Here is a 22211-nt window from a genome sequence, read left to right as displayed (position 1 = left end):
TATGTGTAGGTTTGGTAAGAAGCAGACCCCTAATGTCATTTTCCCTAGTTCCATGAGGTAATTGTTGAACACCTTCTAGTCCCCATCTTTTCTTAGGAGAAGGGGCCCTTTGTTTCTCCTGCGGGACAAAACCTATAAAACCTCTCTTTGTCTCTGAGTGGTCTGGAGGAAAACATTAAGATGTTTTGCACATTAAACAGATACTGACATCAGAAATTAATGCCTTTTTTACATCTATCATAAAACAGTCTTTGCATGCTATTTATAATTTTGCCAAATGCTTTTATATTACCTATCTGATCCCCCATGTTCCCCTATGAGGGGGCGGCCATATTTGTGCAGCAGGAGTCTGTTAGCATTAGAAGCTGTAACTGACGAATTGGGAAGGGACAGGGCCACTTCAAGTAACAATTACTTACTGAAACAGCCATATTAGAGAAAAAAGATAAACATGACCTATAGCGAACTTTTTATGTATATTCAAATTTTAAAAAGTGACTTTTTTTAGTGTCAGTATCACTTTAAGCTACCAAGCAATGCCCTCCCATTTAAGCAAAACAGGGGTTGTTTGTCCATATATTGCAAAATGCTTCCTCAGTCATCCCTGGTCTGGCCAGTCCTACACTCATTCACTCCAGGTCTGTCCAGTCTTAAATTCACTCACCCCCAGTCTGGCCTGTCCTACACTCACTCGCCCCCGGTCTGGCCTGTCCTACACTCACTCACCCCCGGTCTGGCCAGTCCTACACTCACTCGCCCCCGGTCTGGCCAGTCCTACACTCACTCGCCCCCAGTCTGGCCAGTCCTACACTCACTCGCCCCCAGTCTGGCCAGTCCTACACTCACTCGCCCCCGGTCTGGCCAGTCCTACACTCACTCACCCCCGGTCTGGCCAGTCCTACACTCACTCACCCCCAGTCTGGCCAGTCCTACACTCACTCACCCCCGGTCTGGCCTGTCCTACACTCACTCACCCCCGGTCTGGCCTGTCCTACACTCACTCACCCCCGGTCTGGCCTGTCCTACACTTACTCACCCCTGGTCTGGCCTGTCCTACACTCACTCACCCCCGGTCTGGCCAGTCCTACACTCACTCACCCCCGGTCTGGCCAGTCCTACACTCACTCACCCCCGGTCTGGCCAGTCCTACACTCACCCCCGGTCTGGCCAGTCCTACACTCAATCATCCCCGGTCTGGCCAGTCCTACACTCACTCACCCCCGGTCTGGCCAGTCCTACACTCACTCACCCCCAGTCTGGCCTGTCCTACACTCACTCACCCCCGGTCTGGCCTGTCCTACACTCACTCACCCCCAGTCTGGCCTGTCCTACACTCAATCATCCCCGGTCTGGCCAGTCCTACACTCAATCATCCCCGGTCTGGCCAGTCCTACACTCACCCCCGGTCTGGCCTGTCCTACACTCAATCATCCCCGGTCTAGCCAGTCCTATATTTACTTTCATCTGATTCATTAAAAGCTTGTTTTGCTTTAAGGGGAAGGCATTTCTTCATAGCTTAATATGTACAGAATATTTTAATGTCCTTGATGGACCTCTTTTTGCTGTCTATATGTACTTTGTAGTTACAGCCTCATTAAACCCCTGCCTAATGTTTTAAAAATTTAGTGATGAGCACAACTTTCCCTTTTTTGGTATAATTAAGGTTTTAAAACATGTATGTATTAACTTATGCTTGAAGATAACACATTAAAAATGATAATGTCAATGAAATAATAGTACACAAGTCTGAAGAAATATTTATGATTGCAAGCGCTTTAATTAGGATGTTATTAAAACATACAAGACATTATTAGCTTCTGTTATACATTATTTTCAAACATGCTGTTATAGATCATAAGTAGCAAATGTTGCGCTCAAATCCTTTTTGTGAATCCAGTCTTTGCCACGATATTTCAGTGAAGATCTAAAAGAAAATATAGAAATAGTACAATTAAAAGGCATTGAATTCTTTTTAAACCATAAAACATTGGCTGTAATTTACCTGTAGTAATAAGTCAAGTCAACCGGACTTGCTGTGTTTTTCTTGAAGATGTTTCGCTAGTCATCCAGCTGGCCTTCTCAATTCATATTCTGAACTGAGAAAGCCAGTCAGATGACTAGTGAAACGTTTCAAGAAAAACACAACAAGTCCGGTTGACTTGACTTATTACTACAGGTATACAATGACCTGGAAGAATGAGAACCTTATCAGACCCATTGGCTTAAACTGTATTGTGCTCTAAACCCATCCTATATTTTGCTTAAACCCATCATCTGGGCCTCTAAAACAAACTCCATGTAGAGACGTGAGGACTGGTGCATTGCTTAGACATAAAACCCACCAATTATAAATTCAGATGATGGTGCCTATATTAGACTTACAAGAATATATATATATTTGTGTGTATATATATATATGTGTGTGTGTATATATATATATATATTTTTTTTTTTTCTCAGAGTAAGCGAGTGGGACTCATTTACTAACAGTGGGCAATTGCATCTGGGCAGTATCCCATACCATCCCATAGTGACTAGTGAAGAGCGAATCTGTCCCATTTCGCTTCGCCGAAAAGTTAGCGAATCTTTAAAAAGATTTGCGAAACGGCGAAAATGTTGCGCGTCAAAAAAACATTGTCGCCCGCAGCTATTCTTTTGTCGCCCGTGGCTATTCTTTTGATGCCCGTGCTATTCTTTTTTGATGTGGGCCACAGTTTTTGGACATGCAGCAAATTTTTCCGCGGCAATTTTTTTCATCCATTTCGCGAAACGTGGAAATACGCAGTGAATCCATGGCTGGCAAAACATTTCGCCCATCTAATAGTGACTAGTTATTTTTAGTCTAGAGCAGGATTTTGATTGGTATCTATGGTATACTGCACTAGGGTGATTTTTTCCCACTGATATTGGGATCCAGCCTATCCCCCTGTTCCATGAAGTGTCATTGATGGATTGAATAAAAGGTAAGTTCTGCAGGAACACATGTAAGAGGCTGATTATAATACTTTTCCCTTTAACTTCAGTTCCTTTAATACTATACGTGAAAAGGATTGGGTTACTATTATTTCACAGAAACAAGTACGTTTTAGGGCACTGGCCTCTCCATAGGAGGAAGGTGGACTTTTGAAAGCATCCAAATCTATAAGAAAGTTGTGTCATAGGCAGGAAATATGTAATTGTTTTATTTATTTCTCAGTTCTCTTCAGTCACGAGTCAAATGGATTTTAAATTTATGAATCCCACCATTATATTAATACAGGTATGGGACCCGTCATCCAGAATGTTTAGGACCAAGGGTATTCCAGATAAGGGGTATTTCCATAATTTGGATCTTCATATCTTAAGTCAACTAAAAAAAACCAATAAAACATTAATTAAACCCAATAGGATTTTTTGCCCCCAATAAGGGGTAATTATATCTTAGTTGGGATCAAGTACAGGTACTGTTTTATTATTAGAGAGAAAAGGGAATCATTTAACCATTAAATAAACCCAATAGGGCTGTTCTGCCCCAATAAGGGGTAATTATATCTTAGTTGGGATCAAGTACAGGTACTGTTTTATTATTACAGAGAAAAGGGAATCATTTAACCATTAAATAAACCCAATAGGGCTGTTCTGCCCCAATAAGGGGTAATTATATCTTAGTTGGGATCAAGTACAGGTACTGTTTTATTATTACAGAGAAAAGGGAATCATTTAACCATTAAATAAACCCAATAGGGCTGTTCTGCCCCCAATAAGGGGTAATTATATCTTAGTTGGGATCAAGTACAGGTACTGTTTTATTATTACAGAGAAAAAGGAAACATTTACAGCCTTCTCCCCATAGGAGAAGACTGTAGTACCCAAGTGGGTACACATTGGGGGGAATTCACAAAAGTGGAGATAGCTCTTTTTTGGAGTAAAAGTGATGGAAAAACTGGTGGAAAACACTTTCTCCAGATTCACAAACAGAAATCCACCTAAATTCTGACTCAACTGCCACTTTTCTGTTTTTGGTGAAAGAAAGACAGTTTACAGACACTTTTGTGAATTTTTGGGGATTTTTCCCCGACATTTTCAAAATGGAGTAAAGCTCAGTGTAACTCTGTCAGACCAATTCTAAGCTCTTCTGTTTTGTTTGGTTTCACCCAGTCTCCATTTCACACCCAAGGTAGGGGCCCCATTAGAGGATCGTTAACATATTAATGGGGACCAGCAGACTATTGTTAGGGGACAAGTTTCTGTCTAACCCTGGAACAATAGGTGCAAAAAGCCTCATTATCATTTTATAAACAAGTAAAACACTGATTAAAAATAGTTTAATTTATATCTTATATATAAAAAGTTTTACCTGACATTTGCATGATTATGCCAGTTTTAGCTTAATCAATGAGGCAATAATAACATTTTGTGTGAATATATTGTAAGCATTCTTATTAAAAGAAAAAGTAAAGCCTCCCAGGCAAATTTTAGTTTTAGCAGTAGTGCCCCCTCTTTAATCACTTCACTGACATTTGCCCCAATTTATCTGTGCCCCCATAGCATGGGCAGAACTACAGAGCTGCTTGACAGCATTGGCCCCCACCTGTTCCCAGCAGCCATCTTGTGGATCAGCAAACAGCACATACACACTGGCACCCAAATTGGGATATTGGGGTACAGGGTTGAACTGGCCCAACAGGGCACTAGATAAAAACCCAGTGGGCCCTAGTCCTGTTGGACCTTTATTCATCGGGCATGTTGGGGTGTGGGTCGGATTGCTGCTGCCCAGTAATGAGTAAGGGCTAGAGAAGACGGTATTTATACCCTTAAATCTTGTTACAGAAGTGGAATTACACAGAAACATAGAAAACATTGGAAAGCCCGGCTTGTCCTGACAAATGGCAAATGAAATGCCAAATCCTGCTGGTAAAATCCTTACCCCAAGGCTCCTGTAGCTGTGGGACTGGGTTTGATGGCACTGACAGATTTACTAAGAGCTAAAGGCAAATTCATAAAAAAAATGTTGGGAAAATGACAAAATCTGACAACTGCCTGTTTAAAAGACAAATTCACAAAAGATAGAGGTTTGTGAATACGGTGGAAAATCCGACAAATCTATCTCCACTTTTATTTTGTCTGAATATCACCACTTTTGTGAATTCCCCCCATTGAGTTGGGGAAGCAGACAGAAGACCTAGAGAAGAACAGTGTAAGACCACATATACTCTACTTATTGCAGGGACCTCTGTGCTGCTAGGTTGGCTGGACCCCAAGGTGAGGAGTCAGAAAAAGGCATAGCTAAGCCTAAGGTTTTCCACTTGACATTTAGGCCATTGTCTGTGAAGTCTTTGTTTTGAAGGTTTTGCAATAAAGATTTTTTTTTTATTGATATCATCGCAGGTGTGTTCCGGTCCCTTTCTGGCAATTACAAGGCCTAGGTCTATGTTAGTGTATGGGTCAACATCCTTTCATTTCTGGTAGGGGAAATGCAATAAAGGGCTCACCGAGGATTGGGTTTTACTTTAAAGTATGTGTTAGTATATGCATCTGAAACACCCACTCGAAACATTCTGCTTTGTTTACCTTTTTAATTCCGGGCGAAACACCAGGGCACATTCGGTACAGAACTGTCCCAACAGCATCCCTTGTTTTTACATTCATTGGCAGACATTCCTGGATTACCACAGTTCTTTCTCTTAGAGGGAGGGCCTGAGCATTGAGCTTGAGCTTGAGCTTGAAGTTGAGCTTGGGCTTGAGCTGTAAATATTAAGATGGCTTTGTTAGAATGCACAGCCTCCTACCATGCTGGCATCATTCAGTAACAGTACAGTTCTCATTATATACCTGTTTGCTATATAATAATAATAATTTATTAACATCAATGTGAACTGAAGAAGAAGAAACCCATGCTATTTAAACTTGCACTTACAGTCTGATTCAAGAGGTGCAGGGAGATGATATAACTGTCACAAGAGCTGACAACTGGGCACACTGGACACACAAACCTTTGTGCACTAATTAAAAGGGGTGCTTAGTTTGCAGGGCCGGGCCAAGTACCCCAAGCAACTTGTGATATCCCCCCAAGACTGCTGATGAGTGGGGATGTGCAGAAAATGCAGAGAATCACTGCTGGCATTTAAGATCCTCCATGGTCTGTCCTAGGGGAGCACGTGGCAGCAGTTTGCAATGACTGCTGTAAATTGCTTTTAACAACTCTTTTAAAGTCAATACCTATCTATGAAGTCACTATACCCTATTACCTGGAATATGTACTGTTCAATGATTGTCCCTACTAAGTCAGTGTGCACTGAGTTGTATTGCCAGTCCTTGTATGTCTTTGTACATGTATGGGACCTGTTATCCAGAATGCTTGGGACCTGGGGTTTTCCAGATAAGGGATGTTTCCGTAATTTGGATCACAATAACTTAAGTCTGCTAAAAATCATTTAAATATTAAATAAACCCAATAGGATTGTTTTACCTCGAATAAGTACTCATTATATCTTAGTTGGGATCAAGTACAGGTACTGTTTTATTATTACAGAGAAAGGGAATCATTTAACCATTAAATAAACCCAATAGGGCTGTTCTGCCCCAATAAGGGGTAATTATATCTTAGTTGGGATCAAGTACAGGTACTGTTTTATTATTACAGAGAAAAGGGAATCATTTAACCATTAAATAAACCCAATAGGGCTGTTCTGCCCCAATAAGGGGTAAATATATCTTAGTTGGGATCAAGTACAGGTACTGTTTTATTATTACAGAGAAAAGGGAATCATTTAACCATTAAATAAACCCAATAGGGCTGTTCTGCCCCAATAAGGGGTAATTATATCTTAGTTGGGATCAAGTACAGGTACAGTTTTATTATTACAGAGAAAAGGGAATCATTTAACCATGAAATAAACCCAATAGGGCTGTTCTGCCCCCAATAAGGGGTAATTATATCTTAGTTGGGATCAAGTACAGGTACTGTTTTATTATTACAGAGAAAAAGGGAATCATTTCTAAAAATTAGAATTATTTGCTTATAATGGAGTCTATGGGAGATGGCCTGTCTGTAATTCGGAACTTTCTGGATAACCGGTTTCTGGATAAGGGATCCAATACCTGTATATGGGAAATTACAGATTCTGAATAGAGAAAGCTCCTTTATTCTGACAGCACACTGGCAATTTTCTTTCTGGGCAACTGAGGAAAATCCTTAGATTATCTGGACATAAAGATTGTTTAGAGAGATTGAGAGCCTTCAGTGAGCACTAGATTGCTCCCTTCACTTTGCCATTTCTATCTCCGAACACAGCCTCTGACTGTTTTCAACCAGATATCAAGCCAGGGGAAGCAAAAAAAGCCAGCTTTTCCATTACATGGGCATGTGCTTGCTGAGGGCAACAGAAGAAAGAAGAAGATTCTGATGTGATGACTGCTCAGAAATACCCCGGCCTGGAGCACCAGCCTGGGGTATTATTTAAGCTATTATAATCACTAGGGCAGTGGTTCTCAACCTTCCTAATGCCACGACCCTTTAATACAGTTCCTCATGTTGTGGTGACCCCCAACCATAAAATTATTCCTAAAACCATTGGAAATATGTGTTTTCCTGATGGTCTTAGGTAACCCCTGTGAAAGGGTAGTTCGACCCCCAAAGGGGCCCCGACCCATAGGTTGAGAACTGCTGCACTAGGGGGTGCCAACCCCCCCCACCCCAGTGATTGTAGCTTTTCTTCTCCATCTCTGTCAGTCAAGATTTTTTGTATGAGAACCTCTATAGGCTTTAACATATGAATCCTAATGGTATCCTTATCTGTATAGGCAAAACATTACTCCTCCATAAAAATACCTATAGAAGGGAAAGTACCTTGTGAGCTGGAATAGAAGCACCATTTGACTCCTGAAATGCTGGAATCGAAGCAGCAGTTCAGTTTCCTGCATTGATCTGCAGAGATTCCTGGGGAGCCACATTCTGTTCTCTGACCTGGTGGTACCGCTTTGCAGTCCGCAACTGTAAAATTCAACACCAAATTAAATGAAGGTCTATGCCCTAGCTCTTTTTTTTTATAGACTTTCACTAATAATTAACAGAGACCTTGGGTCAGGCTTGGAAGAATTTCTAACAGAGCCACAATTCGAACAAACATACTATGGTTCACATGCGGCAAATTAGAATAATTGCACTGCAATAAATGTGTCACACAATGTAATATTATTATTATTAACATTTATTTCTAAAGCGCCAACATATCCCGCAGCGCTGTACAATAAGTGGGTTTCATACATTGGACATACGGAGTAACATATAAAGCAATCAATAACTGAAACAAGAGGTGAAGAGGGCCCTACCCAAAAGAGCTTACACTCTACAAGGAGTAACATATAAAGCAATCAGTAACCGATACAAGAGAGGAAGAGAGCCCTGCCCAAAAGAGCTTACACTCTACAAGGAGTAACATATAAAGCAATCAGTAACCGATACAGGAGGGGAAGAGAGCCCTGCCCAAAAGAGCTTACAATCTACAAGGAGAAAGGGTTGAGACACAAGGTGTGGGAATGGGCATGACCAGAGTTGTGAGAGGTGGGGCACAGGGTGTTGCTTTTAGCAGCACACTGAGGTTATGTTAAACTAGATTAGGGTAAGCTTCTCTAAATAAATGCATTTATAGAGATCTCTTGAAGGCAGAGAGATTGGGAGAAAGTCTGACAGTTTGTGGGAGCGAATTCATTGTGGGTAGTTTTTAATTTGGGCGCAATTATGTCATTTTGGCCACACTTGGCATCTAGCTTGAATAGAGGGCAGCTTTCATGTGTGTGTTTTTGGGAAAAGAATCACTGTCTTTTGAAATGTGTTCCATTAAAGCAGTGCTGTCCAACTTCTGCGGTGCCGAGGGCCGGAATTTCTCTCACATACATGGTGGAGGGCCGCTAATGTAAGCCAGTTTTGGTCACTCCCTCATTTTAAACCACACCCACTTCAAATCACACCCATTTTATCACAATGGTCGCTGCAGGGATATCAACCATCATTCATATGTTAAAGAATTATATTATGTCATATTAAGACATACCCTTAAATCCATATGCCTCCTCCCCTGTGGATAGCACAGCAACCCCCAGCATATAATTACACACCTTAGGGACCATTTAATGGCTATTTCCAACTGCTAACAAACTCCCAGATCAAACCCCTGCCAGGTTCACCTCCCACAGGCAGCATAGGGCAGGCAGAGTATGGCACACACAGGCAGCACTCTGACTGTCCTATGCTGCCTGTGTGTGCCATACTCTGCCTGTCCTATGCTACCTGTGGGTGCCTGTCCTATGCTGCCTGTGGTGCCATACTCAGCCTGTCCTATGCTACCTGTGGGAGCCATACTCTGCCTGTCCTATGCTACCTGTGGGAGCCATACTCTCCCTGCCCTATGCTGCCTGTGGGTGCCATACCCTCCCTGCCCTATGCTGCCTATGTGCCATACTCTGCCTACCCTCTGCTGCCTATACACAGGCAGCATAGGCCAGGCAGTACATACAATGTCTGAGGTGTGAAGAGGTGAACAATGTGGGTGATTACAGCCTGAGCCTGAGGTGTGAACACTGCAGGGGGTGAACAATGCAGAGATTAAAAGGTGTGAACAACACAGGGGATTACATGTTTAAACAATACAGAGGGATTACAGCCTGAATCTGAGGTGAGAACCATGCAGGGGGGCCAGTTAATCTCAGTACTGATACCATTTAAAGCTTACACAAAGTTAAGCCATCAAAGCAGTCAGATAGGTGGGGGGCCACACAGAGGGGGGTCGAGGGCTGCCAGTTGGACAGCACTGCCTTAAAGGGGCAGTATACCCCTTGTTCAATAAATTGGCTTTGTGCTGAACATACTTTTTGCCTACTGATGTTTTTGTTACTAAACATGGTTAACAGGGAGATGGAAGCTACTTCATGTCTGTTCCCTACAGGTGAGATAAATAGATTAGCAGGTGTCTGTTATGTAGGGAGATTATCTGTGTACTGGGAATGGAATTATCGCAAGGTCAAAACATGGAGATGTTGATGGTGATCAAAACAATAGGCAAAAAGAATGTTTACTACATGCCCTGTTCATTGAATTATTTTTGCCCCTTTAATTGCTTTTTTTTTTTTTTTTTACCCTTCCTACTGTACAATTTTTTTTCTTTTATGACTGTGTCTCAGCTTATTCACTCTATAAAATTAGAATCAATAACCTTGGAATGGCTTTTCCTCTATTCATAAACATACCTCTCCCGACCCCTATTATACTTTCCTGGGACACTGAATCACCGGCAATCCTACTATACCAACTATATCTGTTTCCTTTTGCTTCTTTGCTAGTCCGCCGGGCTGTTTTGTTTTATTGTTCCTTTATAAAAGAGAGACTGTGTAACAGTCCCAGGTATTTTTGAGCCTCCAGAATATAGACAATACAGGTATAGGACCCATTATCCAGAATGCTTGGGACCAAGGGTATTCTGCATAAGGGGTTTTTCTGTAATTTGGACCTCCTTACATTAAGTCAATTAAAAAATCAATAAAACATTAATTAAACCCAATAGGATTGTTTTGCATCCAATAAGGATTATTTATATCTTAGTTGGGATCAAGTACAGTTACTGTTTTATTATTACAGAGAAAAGGGAATCATTTAACCATGAAATAAACCCAATAGGGCTGTTCTGCCCCCAATAAGGGGTAATTATATCTTAGTAGGGATCAAGTACAGGTACTGTTTTATTATTACAGAGAAAAGGGAATCATTTAACCATAAAATAAACCCAATAGGGCTGTTCTGCCCCCAATAAGGGGTAATTATATCTTAGTAGGGATCAAGTACAGGTACTGTTTTATTATTACAGAGAAAAGGGAATCATTTAACCATTAAATAAACCCAATAGGGCTGTTCTGCCCCCAATAAGGGGTAATTATATCTTAGTAGGGATCAAGTACAGGTACTGTTTTATTATTACAGAGAAAAGGGAATCATTTAACCATTAAATAAACCCAATAGGGCTGTTCTGCCCCCAATAAGGGGTAATTATATCTTAGTTGGGATCAAGTACAGGCACTGTTTTATTATTACAGAGAAAAGGGAATCATTTAACCATTAAATAAACCCAATAGGGCTGTTCTGCCCCAATAAGGGGTAATTATATCTTAGTTGGGATCAAGTACAGGTACTGTTTTATTATTACAGAGAAAAGGGAATCATTTAACCATGAAATAAACCCAATAGGGCTGTTCTGCCCCCAATAAGGGGTAATTATATCTTAGTTGGGATCAAGTACAAGGTACTGTTTTATTACTACAAAGAAAAAAGAAATTCGGAAATAATTGATTTAAATGGAGTCTATGGGAGACGGCCTTTCCATTATTCGTAGCTTTCTGGATAATGGGTTTCCAAATAAGGGATCCCATACCTGTACTTGTATGTACAATATACACTCACACAAACATTTACAAAAGAAAAGTACCTTGTGACTGTGTGTAGAAACACCATTTAACGTTGGGGATGCTTGAATCGAAGCAGCAACTCTTATTCCTGCATTGAGACTCGGAAACTCCTGAGTACCCACAGTCGACTCTTGCACCGGGGCTCATACTGCATTCTGCATGAAATAAAACCAGCATTTAAATAGATTTACAAAGCTTACTCTTGTACCTTATTGCCACATTCTGCCAATCTGTCCACAGTTGGGACAAATGTAAAAGGCCTGTAGCATTGGTTCGACTGTGGGCATTGCCACTTCCATGGGACTGAATTACACTGTATATGGGAAAGTCTCAGTCATTGATGTCACATGGGGGCCAGGGATGCATGATAAACTTGGTTGTCTATAAGCAAACGGTCAAACAGCCTTTTGCCTTAACGCATGATAATCTAATGTAGAATGAAAAAGGCTCCCAAAAGTAGAGCAGTAGAATATTTTTCTCATCCCTTCCCATACAACAGGGATCCCCAACCTTTCTTAATTGTGAGCCACAGTCAAATGTAAAAAGACTTGTAAAAAGACTTGGGGGGCAACACAAGCATCATAAAAGTTCATGGAGGAGCCAAATAAGGGCTGTGATTGGCTATTAGGGGCTTCTATGCACCCTATCAGCTTACAGGGGCTTTATTTGGTAGGAAATCTTGTTTTTATTCAACCAAAACTTGCCCCCAAGTCAGGAATTCAAAAATAACTCCCTGGTTTGGGGGCACTGAGAGCAACATCCAAGGGGTTGGGGAGCAACATGTTGCCCCTGAGCCACTGGTTTGGGATCACTGTCATACAATTGTTCAACAATATATAGGCAAGTATTACCTGCTCCTACTGCTAAAATACTGGGGGTCATTTATAAAGTGTGCAAATAGTTTTAGAAATGATCCCCATTGAGTAATAAAAGTACAATTACATTTAGGAATATATAGAGAGAAGATATGACTTACCTGTTGATGTTGTTGTTGTCGTTTTTGCTACAATAAGAAGTAGATTATTATTTCACCCATTTTGCAACAAAAACAAATATATATACTGTGATTTACAAAGGCGCTAAATTGTGCCAGTGCAGATGCCCATAGCAACCAATCAAAGAATTTATTATAATGGACCTCTGTACGGTGCAATTTAGCATATTTGTTAATGGGGCCTACTGGTATTTTGTTTTGTACAATAGCAAGCACTTCTAAAAAATATCACTTTACCCATACTGTAGCCCCCACCATTAAGCACTTGCAAGCCCATAATCCTTCTGTATCATTAGAACAGAAAACATGTTTCCTTCCTCAGTTCTGGAAGTTCTGGCAACAACTATTTTAAAGAAAGAAAAGTACTTTCTTGAGTGCAAGCTTTTAGATCAGATTTCCTTGATAATCTCATACTTTAGGGTTCGTGTAATAAAAGGTAAAACATTTGGTATGAGACTCATAGAAACCAAATAAGATGTTTTTTTTCAAACACTAAATGCTACCTGCACGTACCTACTACATCGCTACTAGTAGACTTGTAACAAACATTGCACTGCATAACATAACCCCCTATGGCTCTTGTAAACTTTGTGGCCTTGTGTTTGAAATGACAAAGAACTGGAAAGAAAGGGTGAACTGATTCCAATACAGCAATTGACAGTGGCCAGAGTGGCCAGATTGTGAATATTTGGTGAATTGATAATTCACCGCAACATTGGCACTTTACTAAAGGGAGAAGTTATTGCAAATTAACTCTCTCCAGTTTAAAATATTTACTAATTTATAAAGACCACAAGAATGAATTTACACCAAGATAAATTGTAAGACGTTCAGGCTGGCTAGCTACCATTTTAAAGACAGAGCAGCCATTTTTCATGTCATTAAATATGTCATATCCTCCATACCAGGGTCGGACTGGGCCACTGGGACCCGACCCTTGCCTGCGCTCCCCCTGTCCGACCGCTCCTTCCCTGACGCATTAAATTTACGCACTGGGGGGAGGATGCCGGGTGGGAGGCCCTACAAGGGTGGTTAAGGGGGCCCCTATGGCTAGGGGGGTGCAGGGCCCCTGGGCCGGGAGCCCCGGTGGGCCCTTCACCCCCCCCCCAGTCCTGCTCCATGCTAATACCCCACATATGTAATATGTAAACTCTCTACTAAACTCTATTACAATTGTATGGGGAAAATACACTGGTAAATTTTGGTGAATTTCTTGTACAAAAAAATGCATTTTACATAAGGGACATGAATAGTTTTGAACTAACTGGAATTTCATTGGAATCCTCTCTAACAGATGTTTTTAAGGGTTATTATTGAAACAGGCTTATAAGCAGCATCAGTTAGTTTTTACTAAAGCTAATAAAGTTAAGTTCTTATAAAAAAAAAAAAAGATATTTCACACAGGGTACAAAAGTATAATGTTTCCTCTTTATAGATCCCCTCTTTACATTTCCCTATCAATCTAATAAACTCAAACAGTGAAAGTGCATATTTCATTAAAAAAAAAAATTACCAGTGGTGGTGGTAGTTGTTGTAGTAGTAGTTGTAGTTGTTGTAGTAGGAGTGGTAGTAGTTGTTGTAGTAGGAGTGGTAGTTGTGGTAGTTGTTGTTGTAGTAGGAGTGGTAGTAGTTGTTGTAGTAGTAGGAGTAGTAGTTGTTGCTGGAGCTGCAGCCATGACAGAAAAATAAACATGGATGATATAATTAAAGTATTAAAAATTCAAAAAAGCAATAAAAACAATTTACTAATATATTACATATTCACACTATGCTATATATGCACTATATTACCATTTGGAAACTTGCATTAAAGAAGCATTAACATCTGAAAATAGCTTAAGTATAAATTCCTCGCAACAGGAATGAGGCAATACCTATTATTTTGCCTGATTAATGTGCCCTGAAACAAGCTCTGTGCGACAAAGCTAAATGGAGATCTTGGCATTTCCAACACACTGAGGTTATGTAGCGGATGACTGGAACCACAATTTCCCATTATTACCAGGCATACTCATGTTACATGCAACAGTAGTGATGTAGGGGCAGCGAGTGACAATCCAACTCGGCCAAGTGGTGAGATCTAGGCTATTATATAATCAGGCCTTTTTTTTAAAAAGATTTAATTGATTAGGGTATTTTATGATATTGCAGGAGATGTAATATTGAAATACCTTAACCTCTGTGACTTATCTGAATTCTGCATTTGCTGACTGTAAAATGGCACGACCATCTGCCACTTTACGGGTTCTACTACGACACAATGATACTACCATTGGGCACCGTTGGGCCACTGACAAATGATATGCATGGATAGATTAACAAGTGGGAAACTCTATATCCTCCATTTATTATATCACCAGATACACCCTGTGTGTCTTGTACAATTGTTTTTAATAAAACATGATGATTATGACTTTTGATACATGATTGTCTACATCTTGGGGGTTTGTTTTTATATGGTTACCTACCAGTAGAGAAGAAAACAAAATGCGGGCTTGATAAATACAAGGTTAGAAAAGGTTGTAAAAAAAAGATAACATGAATACAGGTATATGACCCATTATCCAGAATGCTCAGGACCAAGAGTATTCCAGATAAGGGGTCTTTCTGTAATTTGGATCTCCATACCTTAAGTCTACTAAAAATTAAATGAAACATTAATTTAACCCAATATGATTGTTTTGCATCCAAAAAGGATTAAATATATCTTAGTTGGGATCAAGTACAGGTACTGTTTTATTATTACAGAGAAAAGGGAATCATTTAACCATTAAATAAACCCAATAGGGCTATTCTGCCCCCAATAAGGGGTAATTATATCTTAGTTGGGATCAAGTACAGGTACTGTTTTATTATTACAGAGAAAAGGGAATCATTTAACCATTAAATAAACCCAATAGGGCTATTCTGCCCCCAATAAGGGGTAATTATATCTTAGTTGGGATCAAGTACAGGTACTGTTTTATTATTACAGAGAAAAGGGAATCATTTAACCATTAAATAAACCCAATGGGGCTGTTCTGCCCCCAATAAGGGGTAATTATATCTTAGTTGGGATCAAGTACAAGTACTGGTTTATTATTACAGAGAAAAGGGAATCATTTAACCATTAAATAAACCCAATAGGGCTGTTCTGCCCCCAATAAGGGGTAATTCTATCTTAGTTGGGATCAAGTACAGGTACTGTTTTATTATTACAGAGAAAAGGGAATCATTTAACCATGAAATAAACCCAATAGGGCTGTTCTGCCCCCAATAAGGGCTAATTATATCTTAGTTGGGATCAAGTACAGGTACTGTTTTATTATTACAGAGAAAAGGGAATCATTTAACCATTAAATAAACTCAATGGGGCTGTTCTGCCCCAATAAGGGGTAATTATATCTTAGTTGGGATCAAGTACAGGTACTGTTTTATTATTACAGAGAAAAGGGAATCATTTAACCATTAAATAAACCCAATAGGGCTGTTCTGTCCCCAATAAGGGGTAATTATATCCTTTCCAGATAAGGGATCCCATACCTATACTAGTTTTGCCCTAACTGAAATTTAAATGGGGCCCTCTCTAACAAATTTTTTGAGCGTTATTATGGAAACAGGCTTTTCTACTCTAGGTCAGTGAGTTTCTACTAAAGCTAATAAAGTTCTTGTACAAAAAAAAGGGATTATAGATCCCTGATAAAACCTCATGGGTGTTTGTTGTTGTTGTTGTTATATGATTCATTTCCCTATCAAAATATTCCAATAAATACAAACAGTGAAAGCGAACTTTTCATATATATATATATAAAAAAAAATTACTAGTAGTAGTAGTTGTAGTAGTAGGAGTGGTAGTCTTTGTCGTAGTAGCAGTCGTTGTTACTGGAGCTGCAACCATAAGTACAAAATAGACATGAATGATTTAATGAAAATATTAAAACTTTAAAAGAGCAGTAAAAACTAATATATTCCCACTAATTTAAATGAAACGAAGAGCACCAATACACAGCTTCACTGCTCCAAAACTTTTATTGCCAGCTACAAATATACCAAAGCATGCTTCATCAATATTCACACTATATTATGTATGCACTATATTTCAAATTGCAAACTTGCAGTAAAGAAAAAGGCATTACAATTTTATACTTCTAACATGATGCTACAATTGGACACTGTTGGGCCCACTGACTAATGATATGCAAAATATATGACTAAATAGCGAAAAAACTCTATCTTCAGATTTTACACAAGGGACAAAAGTATAAAGCTGCCTTTTTATAGATTCCAGATAAGACCATACTGGTATAGGATATTTTTCCCAATAAACTCAAACAATGAAAGCACACATTGAATTGGGTCAGTGGGCACGTGCATGTTCAGTAGCCAGACAGATCTTTAGTGGAAATATTGTGCTTTATTTTTAGCAAATGCAGGAAAAACACAATGTATTTGTAAAGGTGCAGTACACACTTTTACCAGCAGGGGGCTCAACAATAACACTGCAAGCACAGTCCTGCAGCTCTAGAACTGCCTCTTACAAAGGCTTAACCCAGACTCCAGTCTGCAGCTTTTATAGCCTCCAAATTGCTCTATGCTGCCCCCAGGTGGTCAACATCTACTTTATAAATATTCATTCAGAGAGGCCGCTACAAGCAATTGCAATGTTCTCTATAAAGTTTTGAATGCACACACTTTTGTATGCACTTGTGGCAAATAGAGCTCTCAATAGTCAGTTGTTTCAGCATAATTTAAAACATACTTCCAGCACAGGTGAGGCACATGATCCAATAAACTAGGCCTCCGTTTGTTAACCTAAGCTAATACTGTCACACACACACACCCATATACAGATTATACACCTAGCCATTTACACAAATTACTGGTCAGTAAAATTAACATTTAAAGATTAACAAACAAAAATTTTTAAACTAAATTCACTCCATAACAATTTGGAAAAAATAAGTTACCTGGAGCAGGTGCTGGAGCTGCAACCACAAGTAAAATATAAGTTATTTATTAATAAGCAATTAAAACCAGTGTAACAATTATATATATATAAATATATAATATACAATATTTATATATATATATACAAACAGAGTGCCGCACACATAGGGACTTTAGGAAAAACAAAAAAGAATTTATTGAAAAAGATCTTTTTGTTTGTTTATTGCACATTTTTGACCAGCACCTAGGGCATTTGATTGTCTGAAGGGTGTGCTCCTTTTGTTTTTGTGTATATATATATATATATATATATATATATATACTATATAACCTTTTGCAAACTTAAGAAGATTAAAGAAGCATTAATGTCCAACTTTATCCAACGGGAATGATTTATAAGGAATGTAGTAAATGGCATGCACGGCTATTGCAAATATCACTTTCTACGTTTTACATTTTTAAAGCATCAGAGGAATGAAATATAAACAGCGAAAGAAGGAAAAGCAAGACAATAAATAACCACAGTGGGTATAGATCAACCACGCGGCCTTTATTTGAGCACTCAAAAATAGAAAACAATTAAGAGCCATTAACTAAAATAATGTCCATCTTATCAGAGATGTAAAATTAAGATTTCAATGAATGGTGTTTTTGTGAAAGTACTTTCCATCGTTTTGGTCAACATTGTTCTCCCACAGAGTTCTGTGCACTTTGGATCAAAATCAATGAGAATGAGAGGATGCAAATAGACCATCTGAATATGCTGTTACATATTTAAATCATAGTTAGTACTTAAAAATAGGGGTATATTAGGCGCTGTCCACATAATAAATCACCTGGAAAACTTAAATGTAAGTGAAAAAGGCAACTGATGAGGGTTCATCTTGATCAGTGATCCCCAACCAGTGGCTCAGGGGTAACATGTTGCTCCCCAACCCCTTGGATGTTGCTCTCAGTGCCCCCAAACCAGGGAGTTATTTTTGAATTCCTGACTTGGGGGCAAGTTTTGGTTGAATAAAAACAAGATTTACTGCCAAATAAAGCCCCTGTAAGATGATAGAGGCTGCCTAATAGCCAGTCTTTCTACATTTGACTGTGGCTCACGAGTAAGATTGGGGATCCCTGATCTTGATCATTTAAGTATTGCTTTTATTGGCACACCTGTAGAAGTCTTAAAATATAACTTTTAATTTTATTAACAAATAAAATATATCTTAAAATTGGTAAAGCGAAAAGAAAAAGGGAAGAAAGATTAAAATATAAAATGACACACCCTAGATCTATCTATTGTACTAGGCTCCAATGCCTATCAAAAGATTGGCAACTATTTTGCCACTTTGTTCGTGTTGCTGTCAAATGTTTCAATAATGATTACAAGCAACTTATGTAGCGATTGTTGGAAGTCTTTTACTGTTTCCAGAGATCACCATTCATGTCTCAGGGGATATTTCTTTGCAATACGGGCAGTAGTTTTGAGGTAAGTATCGTTGACGGCCATCAATAATTAAATTGCAACTTTAAGTAGATATATGAATCAAAAAGTATATCGTTCGCAACTGTTTCGACTTTACTGTTACTATTTAGTCGATTTCCTTATTAACACTTAGTATAGTTCAACATCTTGATCAATCCAATTATTGATATGGACTGCAATTCCATTTCCCACCATTACAAATAGGTAAGTTTACATCTAACAATACCTTGACGGTGTAACCCGGTCAGTATGAGCTTATATGCTCTCTAGTGGCGACTTAAGGTAAGTATTTAACATCGCATCCGTACACCAATGAAACTCTTAATATGTCACTTGCAGAGTTTATCTACTACAAAGACTTCTAGATTTTCAACTAGATGTAAAAATACATAGAGTGCGCTTCACGAGATATATTTCCTTTCTAGGATTAATTATAGACTCCCCCGCGCTTTAATCAGCTTTATTGCTCGCACCAAAATTATTATACTGACATGATTATCCAGTGGGTCTCACATAAGGCCCTCTAACCAATTGCCTTTGAGTCGTTAATGGTCCAAACCGACCATATCTACAACTTGTAGCGTTATACAGAAGTTTCCTTAGTGCGCGGGATCCTCCATCCACTTAATAAGTATGACGAAAAAATATACTGCGCTACACATTATTCGGGTAAGTCTCCCGTTACAGTTCCAGGGTATTACCCCGTCAGAGAAAATTCAACAGGAGCATACAGTGCCCGTATCGCTGTGCTAGCTACCGCAATATTACCTCAGCACAGGGAGAATTGAACTACCTCGTCAATCAATCTTAGCCGTCCTTAATAAATACCCCGGCTTTATATGGAAATAAGAGAGCGCCTGTGTCTATTCAATCCCTCGGCGATAAGTTTAGCACAAATTCAAATTGTCCAATGCGGATGTCAACACGCGGGGAGAAAGCCGGTGCCTACCACCTCAAAATTTTTACCTCAGCTACCGGCTTTCATAAACAACAATTATTCGTTGTGATCACCTTTTTCATGTGTAAGTAAGGAAGCGCCTATGTCTCCTTCCTCAGTCCCTCGGCACCACGTTTGCACAAATACACATTGTCCACTACTGATATCAATTGGCGGAAAGAAAGCCGGTGCCTACCACCTCAGAGTTTTTACCTCGGCGACCGGCTTTTATAAACAACAATTATTCGTTGCAATTACCTCTTTCGTATGCAAATAAGGAAGCGCCTATACCTACTCCCTCAAACCCTCAGCAACACGTTTGCACAAATACACATTGTCCACTGCGGATGTCAAAAGGAAATAAAAGAGAGAGGGAGCGCCGGTGCCTACCACCTCAGAGTTTTTACCTCAGCAACCGGCTTTCAAAAACCAGCGATTATTCATTGCGATCGCCACTAAAGATTATCTACAAATGTTAGTACTAATCAACTTGCTACGACTTCAATTGCAAAGGGGAACCTGTGCCTACTACAACCATTTCTATACCTCGGCAAACAGGTTACCTTCGGTCACACATTGACCGATCACAAAGGTCGCCTATACCACCTAACCCAATTTTGCTAACTCCCAATTCGAGCATTAAATCTAAACTTGGAATATCATATTTCCGCTACACGATCCGCTGTGCCTACTACCAAAAGGGTTATTACCTCGGCACAGAGATCTAGGGTGTGAGACGCCGACGCGCGTTTCGCTATTGCTTTTTCAAGGCGGGGTTTTTTACGCTTTCCTAGGGATCGTTTTTAAACCCTCATTAGCCAATCGTTCCGTTGTTTCTAAGGCCGCCCAAGTGACGTAGGAATTGATTTTCTTGTTGTAAATCATTTACCAAATTGGTTAGTCTTTTTACACAGACCTTCAAATTTCTTATTCAAGAATTTAGTATATGAAATACTTTGCTATATTTACTGTATGTTTGATTGATGTTTTATTTAACTAGAGTAAAGAAAATACGTCGACCACAGATTGAAGCAAGTCCTTTGAGAGGAAAATTTCTGCTTTTAATGGCATCATCTTTATCAAATGTTTTGAGACGAATATCGGAAAGAACCTTATTTTAACAATTTTCTTATTTATCCTTGTTTTATAAGTGAATTTTTTTAAGTATTAATTCATTAGTGACCATAAGGTTTTAAAATAATAAAGAATTTTATGAATATTCATGGTGTATCAAATGAAAATAAATGTGAAACTTGTGCCTTTTACGTTCTATTATGATTACCTGGTTAATACACTCTACTATGCAAGTGTCACTAGAATAAAAAATATTTTAAGGAGGTGACGTTGTGAGTGTGCACAGAAATACCTGTTAAGGCACAAATTTGTGCTAGTGAAAAAGAAATCAAATAAAATATACTTGTCGTGTTTATTATACTCAAATAAATCATTATGTGCTCTGTTGTGAAAACCTATTCTAAATAAAATTATTAAAAGAATTTCCCATGGATCAATGATGTCATGTTATCTTTCTACAGTTATTATCCTTACTTTCATCTCAAAAAAACACTTTATTTGAGTATAATAAACACGACAAGTATATTTTATTTGATTTCTTTTTCACTAGCACAAATTTGTGCCTTAACAGGTATTTCTGTGCACACTCACAACGTCACCTCCTTAAAATATTTTTTATTCTAGTGACACTTGCATAGTAGAGTGTATTAACCAGGTAATCATAATAGAACGTAAAAGGCACAAGTTTCACATTTATTTTCATTTGATACACCATGAATATTCATAAAATTCTTTATTATTTTAAAACCTTATGGTCACTAATGAATTAATACTTAAAAAAATTCACTTATAAAACAAGGATAAATAAGAAAATTGTTAAAATAAGGTTCTTTCCGATATTCGTCTCAAAACATTTGATAAAGATGATGCCATTAAAAGCAGAAATTTTCCTCTCAAAGGACTTGCTTCAATCTGTGGTCGACGTATTTTCTTTACTCTAGTTAAATAAAACATCAATCAAACATACAGTAAATATAGCAAAGTATTTCATATACTAAATTCTTGAATAAGAAATTTGAAGGTCTGTGTAAAAAGACTAACCAATTTGGTAAATGATTTACAACAAGAAAATCAATTCCTACGTCACTTGGGCGGCCTTAGAAACAACGGAACGATTGGCTAATGAGGGTTTAAAAACGATCCCTAGGAAAGCGTAAAAAACCCCGCCTTGAAAAAGCAATAGCGAAACGCGCGTCGGCGTCTCACACCCTAGATCTCTGTGCCGAGGTAATAACCCTTTTGGTAGTAGGCACAGCGGATCGTGTAGCGGAAATATGATATTCCAAGTTTAGATTTAATGCTCGAATTGGGAGTTAGCAAAATTGGGTTAGGTGGTATAGGCGACCTTTGTGATCGGTCAATGTGTGACCGAA

At 39.0% G+C, this 22211-nt stretch overlaps 1 protein-coding gene across 6 annotated transcripts in view; it reads right to left on the bottom strand.

Moving 5' to 3' along the window:
• Positions 1–1752: 1752 nt before the first annotated feature.
• tff3.5 (trefoil factor 3, gene 5) overlaps positions 1753–22211 on the bottom strand; it is an 80220-nt gene continuing 59761 nt past the window's right edge. For 4 of the 6 annotated variants that reach the window (XM_031895660.1, XM_031895661.1, XM_031895662.1 and 1 more), the window contains 8 exons: positions 17374–17391; positions 16229–16294; positions 13941–14093; positions 12410–12436; positions 11454–11588; positions 7829–7972; positions 5551–5724; positions 1753–1924 (listed from right to left, as the gene is read on the bottom strand). In XM_031895660.1, the coding sequence (XP_031751520.1) occupies positions 5555–5724; positions 7829–7972; positions 11454–11588; positions 12410–12436; positions 13941–14093; positions 16229–16294; positions 17374–17391 (713 nt within the window). In that variant the 3' untranslated portion in view covers positions 1753–1924; positions 5551–5554. Of the gene's footprint in view, positions 1925–5550; positions 5725–7828; positions 7973–11453; positions 11589–12409; positions 12438–13940; positions 14094–16228; positions 16295–17373; positions 17392–22211 lie in introns of all 6 variants that reach the window. The other 2 variants (XM_031895664.1, NM_001114052.2) reach the window with 2 other exon arrangements.

Source organism: Xenopus tropicalis, chromosome 2 (assembly GCF_000004195.4).
Source record: "Xenopus tropicalis strain Nigerian chromosome 2, UCB_Xtro_10.0, whole genome shotgun sequence".
Taxonomy (NCBI): domain Eukaryota; kingdom Metazoa; phylum Chordata; class Amphibia; order Anura; family Pipidae; genus Xenopus; species Xenopus tropicalis.
This window is presented reverse-complemented; position numbering and strand designations above follow the sequence as displayed.